General features: G+C 37.4%; 1 protein-coding gene across 3 annotated transcripts in view; it reads right to left on the bottom strand.

Moving 5' to 3' along the window:
- Positions 1-22,492, bottom strand: part of LOC150091765 (glycerophosphocholine cholinephosphodiesterase ENPP6-like) — a 108,179-nt gene that overhangs the window by 33,972 nt on the left and 51,715 nt on the right. For 2 of the 3 annotated variants that reach the window (XM_090376815.1, XM_090376830.1), the window contains 3 exons: positions 16,172-16,528; positions 11,095-11,204; positions 6,990-7,145 (listed from right to left, as the gene is read on the bottom strand). In XM_090376815.1, the coding sequence (XP_090232941.1) occupies positions 6,990-7,145; positions 11,095-11,204; positions 16,172-16,528 (623 nt within the window). The remainder of the gene's footprint in view (positions 1-6,989; positions 7,146-11,094; positions 11,205-16,171; positions 16,529-22,492) is intronic. The other variant, XM_090376822.1, reaches the window with a different exon arrangement.

Raw genomic sequence — 22,492 nt, 5'->3', positions numbered from 1 at the left:
AGATAGACAAGATAGGAAGGTAGGAGTGGTTATGCTGTTAGTTAAGAAACACAAAATCTAAGGAAGTGCATCTAGTTGAAATTGGTGGATAGTGCATTGAGTCAGTTTGGTGTGACATAAGCACTAGGAAAGGGAAAATAAGAGTAGGAGAGTGTTATAGGCCTAATTATAGGATTGATGGGTACAATGAACAGTTGTGCAGAGAAATTGAGTGGGCCAGTAAATCAGAATGTCTTGTAATAGGGATTTTAACTTTCCAGATATTGACTGGAACTTGTGAGTTGGTCACTCCTACGCTAGCAAGGCTTTTGTAGATTTATTGGATGATTGATTTCTACAGCAACATGTTCGAGGGGCAACCAGAGGGATTAATAATCTTGATATGATTATCAGCAGTGATTATTCATGCATTAAGAATTTGCAGATAAAGGAACCAATAGGTGACAGTGATCACAGTGTACTGATGTGGGATTTACTTAAAGATGTATCTACCATCAAGGGTAAAGGGAAGAGTTTTTGCTTTCGAAAAGGTGACTGCTGTGGTCTCAGACAGTTTTTAAATTCTATACAGCGGGATCAACTGATGATGTTAAGAACCTGGAATTCTAAATGGGAAGCCTTCAAGGAATTAACCTTGGAAGCTACTAGGCTTTTCATACCAACTAAGAAATACTGTTCAAGATTTAGGCCTAAATGGATGTCAGATGAATTAATGAGTCGCTTGTGGCAGAGAAATAAAATGCATGGGTTGCATTAAAATTATCAGATGACACACAAGCCTATAGTAGATATGAGCTAGTCTGTAATCAAGTCACAAAGGAGGTTAGGCAAGCGAAGGTTGATTACGAGAAATCTTTGGCAAAGAAAAACAATAAAGACTTCTTCAAAGACAACAAAGACTACGTAGACTTATGTAAACTCTAGAAGGAAGGGGTTGAATCAGGTTGGTCCACTTGATATCGATGGTTCAACTGTTGATGATCCTACTCATATAGCTGACAAACAGAAAGAGTATTTTGCATCTACATTCACACTTGAGGAATTCTTTAAGAAAGTGGTGGAGAGAAGTTTACTAAACTCTGACAGGGAGCTAAATGATTTTGTAATAACTGAGAGCAAAGTGGAAGAGAAATTGTTCAAGTTAAATATGAAAAAGGCACCTGGAGTGAATGGAATCTATCGAGTTATATTGAAGGAGGCAGTGAGGGAAGTAAGCAAACCCTTAGCTATAATTATGAGAGTATCCTTAGATTCAGGTGAGATCCCCACTGACTGGATATATGCAAATGTATCCCCAATTCACAAAGTGAATCAAAGGTTGACAGGAGTAATTACACAGCTGTTATTTTAACTTCTGTTCCAGGGAAAATAATGGATCGACTGGTTCAAGCAGTAATGAAGGATCATCTAGACAAGATAGCAGTAATAGTTCTGATGGAACATGGGTTTGTTAAGGGGAAGTCTAGTTTGACCAATTTGATTGGATACTACGATGTGGTCACAAAAGAACTGGATACAAAAAATAATTTTGATATCATGTACTGTACTTGGATTTCAGGAAAGCTTTTTGATACTATTGCACATGAAAGACTGCTATACAAAGGGATGGTTGAGTGGGAGAAGACAGAGAGTGGTAATCAGTGGGTACTGCTCTATGTAGACTAATGTTATTAGTGGAGTCCCCCATAGTTCGGTGTTGGGCGCATTGTTGTTTTCTATATTTATCAATTATATTGATGAAAGTATATCGGGCTTAATGTCCAAATTTGCAGATGACACAAAGGTTGGCAGGGTTGTTAATGATAGCATGCTAGTGCAACAGGATCTAGAAAAGTTAGGCAGATGGTCTGAGAAGTGGCAACTGGAGTTTAACATCGATAAATGCAAAGTACTACTTTGATATGAGTAGCAGTAACTCAAGAGAAACATAACTATTACATTTCTCTTGAAGAAGTGGAGAATAAAAAAAACCTGGGGGTAACTGTTTAGTCAGATATGAAGTTCTCTGAACAGTGTAGACAGACTGCTAGAGCAGGTTATGGAGTCTTATCAATGATATACATATTGTCAATAATGGAGTGGGCCAGTAAATCAGAGAGTCTTATAATGAGGGATTTTAAATTCCCAGATATTGACTGGAATTTGTGGGTTGGTCACTCGCACACTAACAGGGCTTTTGTGGATTTATTGGATGATTGTTTTCTGAATCACCATGTTCAGAAGGCAACTAGAGGGAGTAATACTCTTGATCTGATTATCAGTAGTGATTCTTCATTCATTAAGAATCTGCAGATAAAGGAACCACTATGTGGTAGTGATCACAGTGTGCTGAAGTGGGATTTACTCAAAGAGGTAACTACCATTTATCAGGGGTAAAGGGAAGGGTTTTTGCTTTCTTAAAGACGATTACAGTGGTCTGAGACAGTATTAAAATTCTATACAGTGGGACCAACTGATGATGTTACCAACAGCAAATTCAAAATGGGAAGCATTCAAAGAATTTATCTTGGAAGCTACTAGGCTTTACATACAAACTAAGAAATATTGTTCAAGGTTTAGGCCTAAATGGATGTCAGATGAACTAATGAGACATATGGCAGAGAAGAAAAATGCATGGGATACATACAAATTAACAAGTGACACAGAAGCCTATGATAGATATAAGCTGGTCTGTAACCAAGATACAAAAGAGGTTAGGCAGGTGAAGGCAGATTACGAGAAATCTTTGGCAAAGGATGCAAAGAAAAACAGCAAAGAGTTCTTTACCTATGTAAACTCTAGAAGGAAAGGGATGAATCAGATTGGTCTACTGGATATTGATGGTTCAACTGTTGATGATCTTGCTCTGGTGGCTAACAAACTAAATGAGTATTTTACGTCTACACTATCATATGAGAAGTTATTCAGGGAGGGGAATGCCAGAGGTGAATTGAACTCTGGCAGTGAGCCAGATGATTTTGTAATTACTGAGAGTAAAGTGGAGGAGAAATTGTTGAAGATAAACATAAAAAGGCATCCAAGGTGGATGGGATCTATCCAGTTATATTAAAGGAGGAAGCAAAGGAAGTAAGCAAACCCTTAGCCATAATTATTAGAGCTTCTTTGGACTGAAAGAAGGTACCCATGGACTGGAGATGTGCAAATATGATCTCCCAATTCACAAAGGAGGTTAAAGGCGACAAGTAATTATAGACCTGTTAGTTTAACTTCTGTTCCAGGAAAATTAATGGAGGCACTGTTCAGTTATAGCTCGGACAGAGCATGGGTTTGTTAAGGGGAAGTCTTGTCTGACTAATTTGATTGGATATTATGATGTGGTCACAAAGGATGTGGGATGCAGGGAATAACTTTGATATCATAAATTTGGATCTTAGAAAGGCTTTTGATACTGTTGCACATGGAAGACTACTGAATAAATTGGAGCAGTGTGGCATTGGAGGCAAGTTGCTGCTATGGATAAAATGATGGTTGAGTGTGAGAAGACAGAGAGTGGTAATCAATGGACACTGCTCATTATGGACTAATGTTATTAGTGGAGTTCCTCAGGGTTCAGCATTAGGTCCATTGTTGTTTTCTGTATTTATAAAATGGTATTGATGATGGTATATCAAGGTTAATGTACAAGTTTGCAGATGATGCAAAGGTTGGCAGGGTTGTTAAGGACACTAATGACAGTGTACTGCTGCAACAGGATCTAGAAAAGTTGAGCAGATGGTCTCAGAGTGCCAAATGAAGTTTAACATTGACAGATGTAAAGCTGGTCATATGTAAAGTACTACATATGAAAGCAGTAACCCCAGAGTAACGTATCAACTCTGTGGTACTACACTGACAGTGGTAGAGAACGAAAAGGACCTGGGGGTAATGGTGCAAGCAGATATGAAATTTGCTGAGCAGTGGAGACGGTTTGCAAGAGTAGCTTATGGTGTCTTGTCAATGATATATACAGGAATTTTTCTAGCAGGGATTATCCCCTTGTATAAGGCAATGGTCAGGCCATACCTTGAGTACTATATACAGGCCTCATTTTAAGAAGGATGTAGAGCTGTTGGAATGAGTACAGAGAAGGGCAACAAGATTACTGAATGGAACAAAGGGTTGCTCTTACAAAGAAAGGCTTAAGTTTTGCAAATTACAGTGTCTGGAGACTAGACACCTGCGAGGTGATCTTATTGAGATGTATAAAGCCCTGAATGGTTTGAGCATGCTCAATGCTGATGGGATTCTTCCTCTTGCTCAGAATAATCACCTGAGAGGGCAGAAATTCAAATTGAGGAAAGACAGATGTAGGATAGATGTGCTGAAGTTTGCCTTTAGCCAGCGGTAGCTAGTTGGTGGAACAGACTTCCATCCTTTGTTGTGGAAGTTGATAGCCTAAATAAATTTAAGGCTGAGCTGGACAGGAGGGGTGAAATGGGAGCTTGTTTTTTTTGGCTGATGCTGTTTAAGGTTCCTTTCTTGCATCATATTCCTCAACTAATACTAATATTGAGCATGGTTCATCGCTGTTAGGCCTGTTTAGCCTTTTGGGGATCATCCACTGTTCTGATATCTTGTGATGATATTTTCGAGCATCTTGTATTGACTTCCATAATGTGGTTGTATACATATTACCCTTTTTTTTATTATTTATATACAATCCCTATGAATGTCCGTTATACTTGTCTAAAGTTTCTCACTGTCTTCTCATTTTATCAATATTCTATGGTATGCCACTATACCAAATTTTGTCCCGCTTCATCACAAGCTGCACAAGTTGCACCACATTTTCTGTGTGGTCTGTTACTTTTCTAAGGAGTGTAGATAATTTTTGTGTAACATTTTCTCTCTTTTTGCTAGAAAATGCAATTTGAGAAAGAAAAGTATTTATGATTAATCCGTAAATTACATTATCAGTTTTGTTTTTCTGTATATTGCTCTGGACTATGTTAAAAATAAAGTTATAAGTATATTATAAAAGTATAGTTACGAAACTAATGAAATATAATTTTATAATGGTTGATATGCTAACATGTACGTATGTAAGTATGAAGTTGGCCACTTTCATTAGGACTGTGGAGGTTTGTGCTGTATGCAACAATCAGTACAAAAATATTTAAATCTAAGAAGTTATTTATACTTTTGTGTGGGATTGATGAGTGCTCAAATCAATTAATCGACTTTGGGCAAATGACAAGTTCTCGTGGAATTCCAAGAAAAAGTGGTACAACTGTCAATTTCTGTTTGGCAGGTTCTACAACAGAGGATGGATGCAGTGGTGCATGTTCAAACAAACACTTCTGTAGCCAAAAATATGATGTGATGGATAGATGCCCTGCATCTGAAGCAGAATTTCAAGTGTAATAATTGCAAAACAATGGAACAGCGAACTGCTGCATCTTGATGACCAAAATGGGTTCCACTCCTGTTGGCAAAAACAAGAAGGTGTGGTTACAGTTGCCTCCAGAACACCAATACTGGGCAGTGAAAGATTGGAAAAATGTTGCTTCATCTGATGAATGCCACCTTCTGCTATTTCATGCTAATGGGAGGACCATGATATGGCAAAATCAGCATGAGTCCATGGACCCATCCTTCCAGGTGAAATCAGTGCAGTGCAACAACATTTGGATGTCACAGGATATTTGGAAATTTTTTCTGACCAGGTGTATTCCTTTATAACTGCATTGTATCCATCTGTGATTGGATTCTGCACCATGTCACAAGGCTAGCAATGTACAGAACCAGTTTTAACAACATGCAAGTAAATTCAGCTTACTGCAGTGGTCTTCCTTGTCATCAGACATGTGGGATGTCTGATAACAAGTTTTAGTTAAACAAGCTCTTTGTCAAAGAGATCCACAACCATCCAATTTACAACAACTGTGGGAAGAAATTGGATCAATATGGACCAGCATTCCTGTGGTATGCTTTTGACACCTCGAGTCCATGCCATGATGAATGCAGTCTGTTCTGAGGACTAAAGGGGAACTACCTGCTATCATTGTGTTTGAATTTGAGTAACTTACAATAACCTCATTTAATTACTGCGTGTTTTCAGAGAGCCAAGCATTCATAACTTGCACTTCCAGCCATAAGGCAAACAATAGAGAATCTATAACTCAGTGAAAAAAGAGGAGACATGTCTTGTGAACGTCTTTCTCCCATTAGCTAAATAATGAAATATTAAAATAAATCAAATAAAAAAGAACAATATTCAGGGAAATCAGAACCAGGCCTGGTATCAACACGTTAGAGCCAACTAACCTTGCTTTCAGAAGAATAAACAGAAACTACTAGTACCATAAAATAAAATAGAAATATATAAAGAAAAATTGTTTTAACATTTAATATCAAGAATTAGAATTAACCACTTAACATTATTAAACTGAGGTTACATTAATAACATTTGTGTAATGAATGTATAGTTATAGGCCTAATCGTAATGATGGACTTTTATCGTGGTGTACTTATATTGTCCATAACAGGTACGTATCCATTGCTGGTCTTTCTAGTATACAAGTAACTTACCATGTGCAAAGGAGTTATAGGGTTTGTGGCTCATGGGTGACTTAGACCACATTGCACTGTTGTGCAGTCTGTACAAGTGTGTGTGTGTGTGTTCATGGGCCGATTTGCATGTTATGCTGACTGAAAAACCTGAAATACCTCACAGGGATAGTCCCAGTTCCTTCCTGAGATCAGCCAGCTGTTACTTTGATTAAAGAAGCCTTTAAGGAGTTCCTCCAGATGGGACAAGAACCCAGACCTCTCCAAACGAGCAAAAAGTGGAAAAACTGCTATACTGCTGTGAACGCATGCAGGGGATAGAGGGTTTTCTAAATAATTATTAATTTAAATTAACAACTGATGATGTGTTATTGAGTCACATAAAAACTTACTAATGCCTATACTTAAGATAAAAATAGTAAAGTCACAAATGTTTTATTTAATATGCACAATTTTGAACAAAAAATTCCATAGAATTTAATTTAAGTATGGATACATACTCTCTCCAGCTTGCCTTCTTTGGGAAGAATCATGGACAGAGATCCTTCACCAAGCATGTATTTGATGTCAGGAGAATATTTTTCTAGGTCAATATAAATGACAGTATTCGGTCCGGATTTTGACATACCATGGTCAGACACAACAACAATGTTCACCTAATGAGAGAGAGAGAGAGAGAGAGAGAGAGAGAGAGAGGAAAAAAAAAGCCCTGTTTAGAAAAGAAATTCAGTTATGTATCTTAGGGACAAAAATTAATAATGACTATAACTCTTAGCATCTCTGAAACCACTAACTACTGTGCAAGGCTAATCCTACTTAATCCTACTTAAAACATGGTAAAAGGTTTTGTTAATATTTATTAAAAGTATTGATCGCTCTGAGATATTTCAATACAAAAAAAATATAAATGAATAAATATAAATCTCTAGTAGGGATTATGCTGGAAACAGCACAGCACGCCTTTGTCTTTGAACAGTCTTCCCAATATAACTAGTTTTTCAATTGGAGTGATTACTATTTTCTTAAAAAAAAAAAAGTAAGAAAGAAGTGGGGGAGGGGAGAGAGAGAGATCAGAAAGAAAAAAAAAAAGGTAAAAAGAGCAAATCTGCCAACCCTCCAGATTTACGGTGGAGAATCTGTCTGTTTTTGACTCAATTTCACCCTTTCTCCATTTCACTGTCACACCAGAGTTGGTACTGTAGAGTTTCCTCAGTCTTTTTGTAAACACGTTGTTTATCTCCATTTTTTTCTTTTAGCAAAACAAATACGTGTAGTTAAAAATACTTAAATTGGAATTTTTAAAAATTTTGTGAATTTTTCTTAATTGTGTTAGTGAATATGGCCATGTAAACATCTGAGAATACTTTACCATAATTGTTCAGTTAGCCATAAAAAAAAAATAATAATAAATAAATAAATAAAAAAATAAAAGAAAATTTTATTCTGCAGGTTTTTCCAACCTTACAGTGCAACACTTATGATACAGCTGAAGGGTAATACTCTCCTTCAATTTAGAAAGCAAGAAAGATTAATAAAAGAACTTAAAGTTTATTAAAAATTAATACAATTAAAGATTTATTTTAAAAGACAACAAATTATATATTTTCAACTCCTAACTTGCCTTGCTGATAGCATCTAGAAATAAAAGCCAAAACGTCATCCTCTCCTGTCAATAAATTAATGAAGTCCACCTTTCTTGTCAGTCACAATTATGAAAGAGCAATGAGAAACAAGTGCAGAGGCAATAACATCATCCTCCCCAGTCGATAAATTAATAAAGGCCACCTTTCTTGTCAATCACAATTATGAAAGAGCAATGAGAAAGAAATGCAGAGGCAATAAGTGTGCGCCTCCGTAGCCAGGTGGGAAGGAGCAGCAGTGCATAGCACACGCTTCTTGATTAGACCGGGGTTCGAGCCCGTCACCACCAAATATGGAGGATGCGGAAAGGTCAGGAATGATCACCGCATATCCCCGAGCAATATGGCCTTAGTTGCTAATGCTCCTAAAAACCAAAACAACAACAACAACAACAGCAATAAGTGTTGAGCTTGAAAACAGATTGACAAAACCTAAGGGGGGGGGAAAGCATTAGTGAAGTTTACATGTACTGTCAAAGTTATTTGTATGCTGCTATGATCAAATGAAGTGTGACAACTTCAAATATTTAACACACTCATAGCAAAAGATGTATGATTTTATGAATAAATTTGGTAAACTGCAGATTTAGTTTGGCTGCCGGCTGCCTTTCCATTGTGAATTCTCAAAAGCAAAGTGAGTTTCTATATGGAAGTTAAAATCTGCTAGTCCCAAACAGAATTCATTGATAGGAAGTTGTCCAAATGGATTATCAAAAGCATGATTTTGGAACTAAGTTCATGGATTATGGATAAAGTTCAGTATTTAACTTGAACTTTGTATTATAATACAATATTATAATAATAATATTGTATTATTATACAGGGCGTTTCAAAAGTGATGGTTAATAATTTAAAGGTGAACTGTACAGACTACAGTATGCAAAAAAAGCCTAGTCAACAAGTCCTTAAGTGAATCTTTTCGAGATATTGCACATTTCTACACCAATGTGCAAAACTTAAGGACCAACACTATTTCTAAAGGTTACAACCACAAAATCAAATGAAACAGCCTGCAGCAATTTGCATAACTGTGGCTGTTCATTAGAAAGCTGGTGCACATTCAAAAATTTTAATCATGATGAGAGGGATCACATAAACAGATAAAAGCAGCAATTCAGCATTATAAGTGCAAATTACCAAATGGTGAGCACGATTGTTATAGATGTTCGATTGGTTTCATACAGTGCTACAGACAACGAAATGGCCAGTAGACAATATCTGGATGACTTTACCTGGGTCGAATAATTGGGAAGCTCGAGGAAGGTAGAAGTGTGGCTGAAGAGTTCAGTATTACCCATAGCATCGTCTCGTGTGTGGTCGGCCTTCAGAACAACAGGTACAGCTGTTCGAAGGACCAGTGGTGATCATCCATGAAAAACAATGCCCAATGATGACCACTATATACTCCCACAGGTCAAGAGGGACCGACACCAGACAGCGGGATCCATTGCAAACCAGCTACATAGGATGCAGGATATCACGGTTTACTGTGGCCAGGTGACTCCACAAAGTTGGACTGTTTGCCCGACAGCAAGTACTCTGTGTCCCTTTAACACCTGCCCATCAGAGACACTGTTTACAGTGGTGCATCAAACACAAGGACTGGACAGCAGTGCAATGGGGTAAGGTACTCTTTACTGATGAGAGTAGATTCAGTCTCAGCAGTGATTCTGGATGTCAGCTGATTTGGCGAGAAGTTGGCACATGGTATCGCCCCGCAAACATCACTGAAAGGGATCAATATGGCAGTCAAGGTGTTCTTGTCTGGGGAGGTATTATCTTGGATGGATGTACACAACTCCAGATACTGGAAGGTGGTACTGTAACTGGTGCATGCTACTGTAGTGACATAATCCTTCCCCATGTGCATCTGTTCTGAGGTGCCATTGGCCTCGAGTTCGTGTTTATGGATGATAACGCCACACCCCAAACAGCTATGGGGTGTGGATGATAATGCCACACCCCAAACAGCTATGGATATGCTTTATGAAAGTGAGGACATTGTTCATATGGATTGGCTTGCCCATTCCCTCTGATCTAAATTCCATCGAACATGTATGGGATGCTCTGGGAAGAAGCCTAGCGGCACGTCCACACCCACAATAAAATGTTCACTGACATGTTCAGCTGAAGATGGCACTGACAGAGGAATGGACAATGTTACCCCAAGAACTTTTCAACAACATTGTTCTAAGTATGGGCAGGTGGTGCAAAGCCTGCATCAACATTAGGAGTGGCCATATCTCCTACTGAGGAACAGCTCTTCCCTTTGTTCCATTTTTGGCAGTGATGCATCTGTATCATGGCAGTCATTGCTATGTTGCCATTTTTGAATAAAGTCCTTCTGTACCGTTTTGGTTCCGTTGTTGTGTTGGTGTTGTTTCCTTCATCATTTCTGTTCCTCACGAGATTCCTTTGGCATGCTTTTCCCATATCCAAGCCACTCCTATGAGAAGCTATGAAAACCTGATTGGTCCTTAAGTTTTGCATACCAGTGTAGTTGGGATCCACCACCGGCTTGTTTGTTTAGGTTATGCTCATTCTCTCTCTTTTTCTCCTTTCTCAATGCTCTGAGATGTAGCAGGCATACTAGTACTTGTCAAAGGATAGTCAACATGGAAAGAGGTTACAGCAACGAAGAGTATGCAGACATGCACCATGTATGGTAAAGCCAACAGCAGTGCACTCAATACTGCACGTTTGTACCAAGAAGCATTTCCTTTATTGAAGGAAATGCTTCTTGATACAAATGTGCAGTCTGGCGTGCACTGCTGTTACCAAGTGTACCAAGAAGCATCATTTGTAATTTATTGAAGTTGTGATAAAACACTGATGTTGTTGTTCCTTAAGTTACAAATAAGGATTACCGCTATAAGAAAACTCAAAGATTGACTTTTTATTTTGATTATTGAGAAATAATATGTCTTATGAGAAATAATATATAATAAAATAATATATGTCATACTTCGTCTTCCATATCTTTATCAGCTATCTCTTTTTGAAGGTCAAGGAGAGCTCCATCTATATCTTTGATGGCATAAAATCTGTCATATGAACCGGGACCAGAGTACTGACCTGGCAGTGAGTTTCAGCGATTTGTTTGAAAAAAGGAAATATATTTACAAAATTGTTCTAGAAGATTACACAAGAAATATAGTTTGCAAAAAATCTACTAGTAATAAATATAATTTTATAACATTTTTGCAAAATTATTTATGCTCAGTTGGCTTTGCATTAGCAATGTCCCCTTGTGTAGGAATGGACTGGTCTGTGATGATGCTAGAGAAGGCTAGTTGGGAGCCTTCTCTAGCATCATCACAGACCAGAGAAGGCTAGTTGGGAGCAGCAGATATAAGATTGTAGTTTGCACACATACTAATCAGTTTAAGTAGTGGCTGCAAGGAAGAATGAGACAGTGTTTGAGATATTTCCAATTTCGAACATGGTTGTGAGGGCAGGATATACAAGTGACAGTATCTCAACAAGGGACAAGGGACAAGGTATTCTTGTATTGATTGCGGCCTCCAGGGTTACCCCTATATACCGCTGTAGCATCTGTAGGTTATTTATAGCCGGCAAGTGTGTGTAAGTGTGTGTGTGTGTAAGTATATATGTGTGTTGTGATGGTTGTTGTTTGCCGGCCCTGGAGTCTTAGCAGCCGGGAGGCAGGGAGCAAGCTACCTGCGTCCCGACTCCCGTCCCTAGCCACGTGGAGGCGCTCCAGGAACTATCTAAATTACACTTAGTGGGATTCCAACAAGTGGAATCCCGGTTATAGTAAATAATGAATAGGGAGGATAAAGTAGGAGAAAAGAAAGTAGAAGAAGAAATGAGAGCAAAACACTCTCTCAGGAAAAGAAGAAACAGGAAAGAGGAAAACAGTATTATCTCAACAGCAGCAAACATGGTTTAGTGCTGCATTTCATGGTGGCACAAGTCTACTGTGGTTGGTTTAACAGTGGTTGAACAAGTAGCCATCAGCCACATGTGTGCAATGCTCCTAGTGAGCTTTGTGTGTCTCATCTCATGACATAGCACCATGATCTATCTAACCATCCATTACAACAGAGGAATAGCAAGACCAATATCCACATGGACTGTGCACCAGACATTAGCTTGTATAGGCTATGGCAGTCGATGGCCATCATGGGTACCTATGCTGATTGCAAGACATAAGAAACTATGCCTTGCATGGGCACATCAGCATCAACACTGGACCACTGATGTGGAAGTCTGTTTATAGATCCCATCCACCCCAGGTGCCTTTCTTGTGTTTATCTTCAACAATTTCTCCTCCACTTTACTCTCAGTTATTACAAGATTCTCTAGCTTACTGCCAGAGTTGAATACACCTCTGTCATTCCCCTCGCTGAATAACTCCTCATGTGTGAATGTCGATGCAGAATATTCATTTAGTTTGTTAGCTACCTGAGCAGGATCATCAACAGTTGACCCATCGATATCAAGTGGACCAATCTGATTCATCCCCTTCCTTCTAGAGTTTACATAAGTAAAGAACTCTTTGCTGTTTTTCTTTGCATCCCTTGCCAAAGATTTCTCATAATCTGCCTTTGCCTGCCTAACCTCCTTTGTAACTTGGTTACAGATCAACTTGTATCTATCATAGGCTTCTGTGTCACTTGTTAATTTGTATGTATCCCATGCATTTTTCTTCTCTGCCATATGTCTCATTAGTTCATCTGACATCCATTTAGGCCTAAACCTTGAACAATATTTCTTCATTGGTATGTAAAGCCTAGTAGCTTCGAAGATAAGTTCTTTGAATACTTACCATTTTGAATTTGGTGTTGGTAATGTCATCAGTTGGTCCCACTGTATAGAATTTAAATACTGTCTCAGTCCATTGTAGTCGCCTTTTCGAAAGCAATAACCCTTCCCTTTACCCCTATGGTAGTTACCTCTTTGAGTAAATCCCACTTCAGCACACTGTGATCACTGCCACCTAGTGGTTCATTTTTCTGCAGATTCTTAATGTATGAAGAATCACTACTGATAATCAAATCAAGAGTATTACTCCCTCTAGTTGCCTCCCGAACATGCTGATGTAGAAAACAATCATCCAATAAATCCACAAAAGCCTTGCTAGTGTGTGAGCGACCAGCCCCCAAATTCCAGTCAATATCTCGGAAATTAAAATCCCCCATTATATGACTCTCTGATTTACTGGCCCATTCTATGATGAGTATAATAAGAAACCGTACAGTTTCTTATTATACTCATCACAGTTTCTTATTATACTCATCAATTTTGATCTCCCAATGCTTATGTCACACCAAACTGAGTTGACATTGCATTGTCCAGCGATGTCGACTGGCTTCACTTCCTTGGATTTTATTTGTTTCTTAACTAATAGCATAACGCCTCCTCCCTTCCTATCCTGTAGAGGTTGTACTCCCCAAATTCCAGTTCTGCATTCCTTATATCTGTGTGACACCACGTCTCTGAAATCCCAACAATATCTGCCTTTGATGTTTTGAGCAATGCCTCAAATTCGTCAAATTTATTTACTAAACTCCTAGCATTGGTGTACACGCCAGTATGCATGCACCTGTTTCTATTCTTAGCTACCCTAACACAACCCATGTGTTTACTTGTACCGCAATGACTCCCAGCAGTCTCTGAAATATCCTGCATCATGTTTTTCAGGCTTCTGCTCATTCCAGTAGAAGCAGTTCAAGAATCTCTTTCACCTCTGCCAGTGGCTACTGTTAATCTATTAGTCTTTGTCTCCCCCCAAGAAAAGATGCGTTCATTAAGGCCCGGATAGTAAGGAATGTATGTGATGATTACAGGGGCAGGTGACTCACTACGCGTGGACTCTATCCCTCTAATGAATTTATACAAAATCCTCTGGGAATAGCCACATTTCTTGAGGTCTGCTGTGCCTCTAATAATTTCTCTCTCTTTATCCTCGGGGGTACTGCAGTGGGACCAAGCCCTATCTATTAGGGCCTTAACTACACTGTTCTTGTGTTGGCTGGTTTGTGCCGAGCTATAATGGGTATATTGTCCCCGGCACATGGGTTTCCTGAAAACATTAGAGTCTTAAGCCTACAACCTTCTCTGATCACCAACACATCAAGAAACGGGAGGGATCCCTCTGCCTCCACCTCCGAGGTAAATTGAATGAAAGGGGAGAAGCTGTTAAGCACATTAAGTATTTGATCTTCCTTCCCCTTCTGTATGATGGTAAAAGTATCATCCACATATCTTTAGCATTAGCATTAGCATTAGTAGAGGCATATGATGCAAGAAAGCAAGCTTATGCAGCATCAGCGAAAAAAAAAAAAAAACCCTTCCACTTCACCCCTCCGTTCGTTCAAAATACCTGTCCAGCTGAGCTCTAAATTTATTTAGGCTATCAACTTCCACAACAAGGGATTGAAGTCTGTTCCACCAACCAACTACCCACTGGCTAAAGGCAAATTTCCGCACATCTCTCCTACATCTGTCTTTCCTCAATTTGAATTTATGCCCTCTTATGTGATTATTCTGAGCAAGAGGCAGTATCCCATCAGCATTGAGCATGCTCAAACCATTCAAGGCTTTGTACACTTCTATCAAATCACCTCGCCGGTGCCTAGTGTCCAGACACTGTAATTTGCAAAACTTAAGCTTTTCTTCGTAAGAGCAATCCTTCGTTCCGTTCACTAACCTTGTTGTCCTTCTCTGTACTTGTTCCAACAGCTCTACATCCTTCTTGAAATGAGGCCTCCAGACCTGTATACAGTACTCAAGGTGCGGCCTGACCATTGCCTTATACAAGGGAATAATCACCTCCCTATCCCTGCTAGAAAAGTTCCTGTATATCATTGATAAGACACCATGAGCTACTCTTGCAGCCCATCTACCACTGTCAGTGTAGTACCACAGAGTTGATATGTTGCTCTGGGGTTGCTGTTTCCCATATGTAGTACTTTACATTTGTCAATGTTAAACTTCATCTTTTCCATTTACATATGGGAAATTCCAAACCGTCAAAGATCCAAACTTCCAATTCTTCCATGGCTAAATTAGCCACAATAGCGCTAATGGGGGAACCCATTGATATCACAGTGATATCACAAGTTAAAGACCCCATATCAATAGAAGTTAGCAGTGGGGTGGTATATGAAATTGAGTGCCCGGATTGTGGGGTTTGTTATGTTGGTGAGACGGGGCGATGACTCAAAGAATGTCTGGGTGAGCACATGAGTGCTATAAGAACTGCAAATTATGCGAAGTCTGCTGTGCGGAGCATTTTTGGGAGAAGCAGCACCAGATCTCTCCTGAAGCTGCGGTCATCACTGACCGGACTCATGGGTTCTGTGACTGTAAATGGCTTGAGACCCTGTGCATCAGGGTGGCTAGCGGTAACACCATCAACAGGGATAGCGGTGTCCGTTTGCATCCCCTCCTTGAAGGTGTCATTCTTGAACGAGATGATTGGTTTTTATTGGTGCGCTCCCGAGCCATTTCCGGTTCCAGTGCGCAGGTGGGAAATTCCAACCATATTCCCGTGGAACCATGTGACGAGTGCCGTGAGCCTGCTAGTTAAGGATGTTGTCGTACAGCAGAAGCATACTGTTGAGAAAGGAGTCTGTCATTTCCGAAAGCTACAGTTTTTAGTGCTTTTATTACTGTTATATTTTATTATTATTTTAACTTCCATTTTAGTCATATTTTAACCGTCATTTCATATTTATTGTAAATACATCTGTTTTTACCAGTTTTATCTTATTCATGTATTTTAGTTTGCAGTAAAACTTACAATTTCTGGTTGGTGTGAAGTATAATTTTTCAACATGAATTTTCCCAACCTCGTAGGCCTGTTTGGAGATGTAACAATACAGTTGCATAGCAAACAAAATATGATTTCATTGGCACTAAAGCACATTCTTATGTCATGTATTAATTTTCAAACAGAACCACCAGAGTGAAACTGATTAAACTAAAGCTGAATTCTTAAAGATATGAATATGTATTTGCACACTTTCTTCTTACTAATTAACAACACGAATAATTAGTAATATTTCAGTTACCTGTGTAATCTACTGAACCATAGTAAAGTAGTGCAAGGCCAAGTTGATCATCCCGAAACTTTTTCAAAATATCACTGAACATTTTTATGAATTTTTCTGTTTCTTTTTTATCTCTCGGTCCATATCTGTGTTCAGTGCATTCTTTAGGAAGAACATCATTTATCTTCACTTGGCATCCCATCCACCAGTACATTCCAGTAGGGATTTTATGTTTCTCTGCTGTGACCCAAATTGGCTCGGCTTTTGTCCACCAGTGGGCATGAGTGGCATTTGGATGAGGATACATGAGAAAGAATTCATCCTTTTCTTGGTCGTACATCTCATTTTGGACAAAACCATGACTTTCAGAATACAGACCTAGAAATAAAGTGAATTTATTTTTAAAAGTATTAGTAAAACCATCACAAAAAAAAAAAAATATATATATATATATATATATATATACACACACACACACATTTAGTTAATTCAAACTTCTTGCAATAACTGCTTTTCTAAAGGCTATTAATAGTTAATTTTTGGTTCCGTGAAGTGATTGGTGCCCAAGGTATAAAGTGTATGTGATAAGAGAGTGTAAATCATTATGTTTTGTCTTCTATTCCCATTGCATTTTATGAGGTTTGTGGGACATAAGCTTTCTATTGATTGAAACAAGTTTTTTATTTGTTATAATTAGTTTTGTTAATCAGCCTAAATATAATTATCATTCAATTCAATGTTTATTAATTTTATTTATATATTAAGTAATCAATGTTTAATGATTAATTTTTTATTATTTTTTATTAGATGATTAAACTCTAATAAAATTTAATGTTCATGTCATTGTTACTTATTGACAAGCAGGCAAATACAGTTTATTGTTGTGAACAAGAATTTGGATAATCCAAGTTACAAAGCTGCAAACAAACTCCTAAATGCAACATCCATTTTCCCAGCAAGCCTGGACTGTAGATAACACAATTAAATGCATACAGAATTTTAAACGTGGGCCTACTATGTTGAAGCAAAAACAAAATAAAAATTCTGAATAAAGTGATATTTTTAATGATTGAATACTAATTAACTAAAATTTAGGACTAACTGGCAAATACAAAATCAGTGTGAATTGTAAATTATTATTCTCTTTCGGTCAAATTTGTAGCAGGACAGAAGTGATCGGTGCCCAAGGTATAAAGTGAATTTGATAAGAAAATGTAAATCAGTTTGTTTTAAATTTATCTTCTGTTCCCATTGCATTTTATGAACTAGGGATGAAGTGGCAAAATATTCAGTATTTGCACAAATTGTAAAATTCATTAGTTTCAGTTTTGGCTAGTTTTCACTTTTTCTGGAAGGGGGAAAGCAGCAAATCGCTCACAGCCAAATTTCATACTTTGGAAGTCTAGTTATAACTCTGGATGTATGAGGGAAGTCAATATGAAGATTTCTTTAATTTTTTTGAAAATGAGAGTACCTTTCAAAGAGACAGACAAAAATAAAATTTATTATTATTATTTTTGTTATTATTTTTTATTTAAAACACTATCAGAGTCAGAAAAATGAAAAGAAAGATTAAAAACCCACAATTGAATATTTTTATATACATCCAAACAGTGGTGTTACCAGAAATCATATCTTCACCCCCCCTGTTGTTTAAGGTGGGGGTTGAAGTGCGTACAGTAAGTCCCCGACTTCAGACTTAAGTACATTTTTTTAAATTCAATTTTTTTATTATTTTTTATTTTTTAGGATTGTAAAATTTAAAACATAAAAAAAAAGCAATCATTAACGATCTGGGTAATTTTGAAATTTTTTGAAAATAGTTTTGAAAATTAGTAAGTGGGACAATTTGAAAGGAAATGTGTAGTATAGCATTTTTTCCTTTAAAAAGTAAAAGAAAAATATAAAATTACAATTAAAATACATTTTTTTATTAATCAGTCAGTTGTAGTATTTATTTGTTATATGATTGTTGTTAATATGTATTTGTTCTATATAAACTATAATATTATTTATAACAGTTATTTTAAAAATAGCAAGGAAGACTAATTTTACTTTATATATTTTTCTTTAGATTTCACTAGTTTTAAAATTTCTTCTCCTTCCAAAGATTTTAAAAATTTTTTAAATTCTGAACAGGACACGTTATAGTTTTCTTTCAGATTGTTCAGCTTCTAAATTTTCTAATAATAGATGGTTTCTCTTTTTCTGCCAAGCAGTTTTCATTAAGCAGAAACCTCTTTCTGATGAAGCATTTGAATGTGAAATGCTTAATATGGAGCTTACAATTTAAGATAAATTATTTGCCTCCGGAAATTTTGAGAAAGATTGCACCAATTTTTTTTATAAACACTCATTTTCTTTTCTTCATTACCCAGTGATGATTGAATTTAAAACAACAAATAGGAAAAAGATTTTTTAATTCTAATTTTTCTCATGTTATTAGAATTAATTTTTAACACATCCATTAGATTCCAATAAGAATTGATTAAAAATACGTAAAATCAATAAATTAAGTTTTTTCTTCGCTTATCAGGACAAATGTTGGTATTATTGTGAAGCGGGACTTGAGTTCTAAATCGGGACAATCCTGGTTATATCGAGACGGTTGGCCACCCTGATAATGATGAACATGGCATGCACAAGTGAGATACAGAGTAACAAGTTTAAAAATTAGGAATGAAGAAAATTTATTTATATTTTTTTAATATGACGAAGATTTCAGTGAATGGGGACACACATTTCCCCATAATAATGTAAAAACCCACTGAATTCCAGCTATCGGTATTATCTCAAATGCAGTAAGATCGAGTTTATTGCCATTTATAATTAGATTGCACTAACAGAAAAGCCCAATAAACTGGAAGCTGCAAATTGTCTTTATTGTTTTCTGGTAGTGACCTCCAGAATGTGCTTTAGTAAAATATGAGCTAGTGTGAGGTGATAGTGTGTTTCCACCTTAACCTTGTGAAGTTCTTTACAAAAAATTTCATTTTGACCGTTATCATGGTGCCTACTAAGAGAATAAGTGACAGTAGTACTAGTAAATCTACCAAGAAAAGGAAAGTGATCGATTTGGATCAGAAAATTAAAATAATAAGAATGTATGAAAATGGTCAAACATTAACAAGTATCGTGTGGAATTTAGATTTGTCATTGTCCATGGTGAATACAATAATAAAGGACAAAGGCAAAATACTAGAAGTGGTGAAGAGATCGGCACCAATAAAGTCAACTATAATAACCAAGGCTATGAAATACATATCATAGCCTTGGTATGATATGTATTTCATAGCCTTGGTTATGAAATACATATCAGTTTTTACAATACAATAACGTGCTTTTTTTCCTTCCTTTTGTTTTCTTTTCTTATGTTCTACTCTGGCTGCTTCACCGCTGTGTTCATCCATACCTAAGTACAGATGAACAGTTTTGCTTTGCATGCTCCCGAGCTATTTCCGCTTCCAGTTCTGACCATGCGCCGATAGAACCACGTGGTGAAATACCGTTGCCTGTTATATATGAGGAATTGTTGCCAGAAGATCTATTACTGTTGAGGAAGGAAGCTTATGCTTCTGAAAGCTGCAGGTTTTATTGCTTTTAATCCAGTTTATTTTAGGTAATTTTATTACAATGATTTTATTACAGTTTTAATCTTTATATAGTGTATCTTAGCAGTTTTATTTTATACATTAAATTTTATTGTAAGTATGTTATTTTAATTTGTAAATTCCAGTCACAGTAAAGAGCTATTTTAATTTGTAAATTCCAGTCACAGTAAAGAGCTATTTTAATTTGTAAATTCCAGTCACAGTAAAGAGCTATTTTAATTTGTAAATTCCAGTCACAGTAAAGAGCTATTTTAATTAATGGTTGGTGTATGAGCTTATTTATCATCAAGATAATTCTTGTTTATACTTGTACAAACCCTGTTAAGTTTGGTGTGGAGAGACACAGACTAACCTTTCAGGTATAGATTTGCTAGGAATCTGTACCTGAAGGGGAGAGAGTCAATGCTGCTTTCTATGTACAGGTGTTTCAAAGCCTGTTGAAATGCGTTTTCCGGGTGAAGCCACAATGTCCCCACTCGTTGTCGTGAAGACATATCTGATGAAATGTCTGTAAAGACATCATCTGAAATACATAGATTTAATGGTGTAATTGTTAGGTTGCCCCATGTTGAATGGGGTCTCTCTAGAAAAACTTTTAAGGACCTGTTATAATGCAGTTTTCTCTCCCTCTGATCACATATGCTGCCGGTGCATGGTTTCACAGGGCACTGCTCAATCACTTCAATTCTAAACTCGCCTCCTTGCAGAGAACCATCTTATGATCTGTAATTAATGCTTGCAGGACAGTCTCGATGCATGCTCTGTGGGTACTGGCTGGAACATTACCTTTAGTCTTGCAGGTTATTTATGGAGGATTTTTATACAGACTGAATTTTTCAGAATAACCATTTACTTTCAAGATGAAACTAAAAGAGAAAGAGAAAGAAGGAGACTGTGGAAGGAGTTAGTTAATATCTGGCAGTCCTGATGGGATATAGCTCCCATTGGTGCAACAATGAGAAAATTTATACCGGAAGTTTAATTTCTCTGGATAAACTTGTTCAGTTGTGGTTCTATGTACATATATGCATGCCTTACTTGTTGACAGGACATGGATCGATAAAACAAGTCTTTTTAGGTTCAATTTACGTCAAACAGACTTCTATTTAGCATTAGCATACTATGCAAGAAAGCGAGCTTATGCAGCATCAGCCAAAAAAAAAAAAAAAAAAACCCTCCGATTTCACCCCTTCATTCGTTCCAAATGTCTGTTCAGCTCAGCCTTAAATTTATTTAGGCTATCAACTTCCACAACAAAAGATGGAAGTCTGTCAAACCAATCAACTACCTGCTGGCTACAGGCAAATTTCCACACATCTGTTCTACAGCTGACTTTCCTCAGTTTGAATCTATGCCCCTCAAGTTCTTAATTTGAGCAAGAGGAAGAATCCCATCAGTCTTCAGCTTGCTCAAGCCATTCAAGGCCTTATGCACCTCAATCAGATCACCTCACAGGTGCCTACTCTCCAAGCGCTGCAATTTGCAGAACTTAAGCATTTCTTGGTAAGAGCACCACTTTGTTCCCTTCACCATCTTGTTGCCCTTCTTTGTACTCGTTCTAGCAACTCTACATCCTACCTAAAATGAGGGCTCCGGACCTCATTTTAGGTAGGATGTAGATATCTATCAGTGATAAATATACACAGTGCTCAGGTGTGGCCTGACCATTGCCTTGTATAACAGGATAATCATCTCCCTGTCCCTGCTAGCAAAATTCCTATATATCATTGACAAGATTCTGTGACCTGCCCTGGCAGCCAGTCTGCACTTCTCAGCGAACTTCATATTCGACTGCACAATTACCCACAGGTCTTTTTCACTTTCCACTTTAAACCTGATATACCTTCATCAATATCAGTGATAAATATACAAAACAACAATGGGCCCAACACTGAACCCTGGGGAACTGCACTAATAACATTTGTTCACGAAGCGCAGTGTCTACTGATTACCACTATCTGTCGTCTCCCACTCAACCATCCCTTTATCCATTGTAGCAACTTACCCTTAATGTCATATCTCTCCAATTTGTATAGCAGTCTTCCATGTGCAACAGTATCAAAAGCTTTTCTGAAATCCAAGTATATGATACCGAAATTATTTTTGGCATTCAGTTCCTTTGTGCCCAAATAATAGTATCCAATCAAATTGGTCACACAAGACCTCCCTTTAACAAACCCATGCTTCATCTTAACTATTACTGCAGTCTTGTCTAGATGATCCTGCAGTGCTTCTTTAATCTGTGATTCCATTATTTTCCCAGAACACAAGTTAAACTAACAGGTCTATAGTTATTTGTGTCACCTTTTGAACCCCCTTTGTGAATTGGTGATACATTTGCACTTCTCCAGTCCATGGGGACCTCCCCCAGGTCCGAGGAACTCTTATAATTATGGCTAAGGGTTTGCTTACTTCCTTTGCTGCCTCCTTTAATATAACTGGATAGATCCCATCCACCCCAGGATGGGATCTATCCAGTTGCCTGTTTTTATGTTTAAATTCAACAATTTCTTCTCCACTTTGCTGTCAGTTATTATAAAATCACTTAGCTTCCAGCAGAGTTTAATAAACTTCTGGTGCTCCCCTCATTGAATAACTCCTTATGTGTGAATGTAGAAGCAAAATACTCATTCAGTTTATCAGCTACCTGAGCATGATCATCAATAGTCAACCCATCTATGCTAACTAGTCCAATCTGATTCATCCCTTTCCTTCTAGAGTTTACATAAGT

Source organism: Mastigoproctus giganteus, chromosome 1 (assembly GCF_048544385.1).
Source record: "Mastigoproctus giganteus isolate SK-2022 chromosome 1, ASM4854438v1, whole genome shotgun sequence".
Classification (NCBI taxonomy): Eukaryota; Metazoa; Arthropoda; class Arachnida; order Uropygi; family Thelyphonidae; genus Mastigoproctus; species Mastigoproctus giganteus.
Note: the sequence above shows the minus strand (reverse complement) of the source record. Positions and strands in the feature narration are given on the sequence as shown.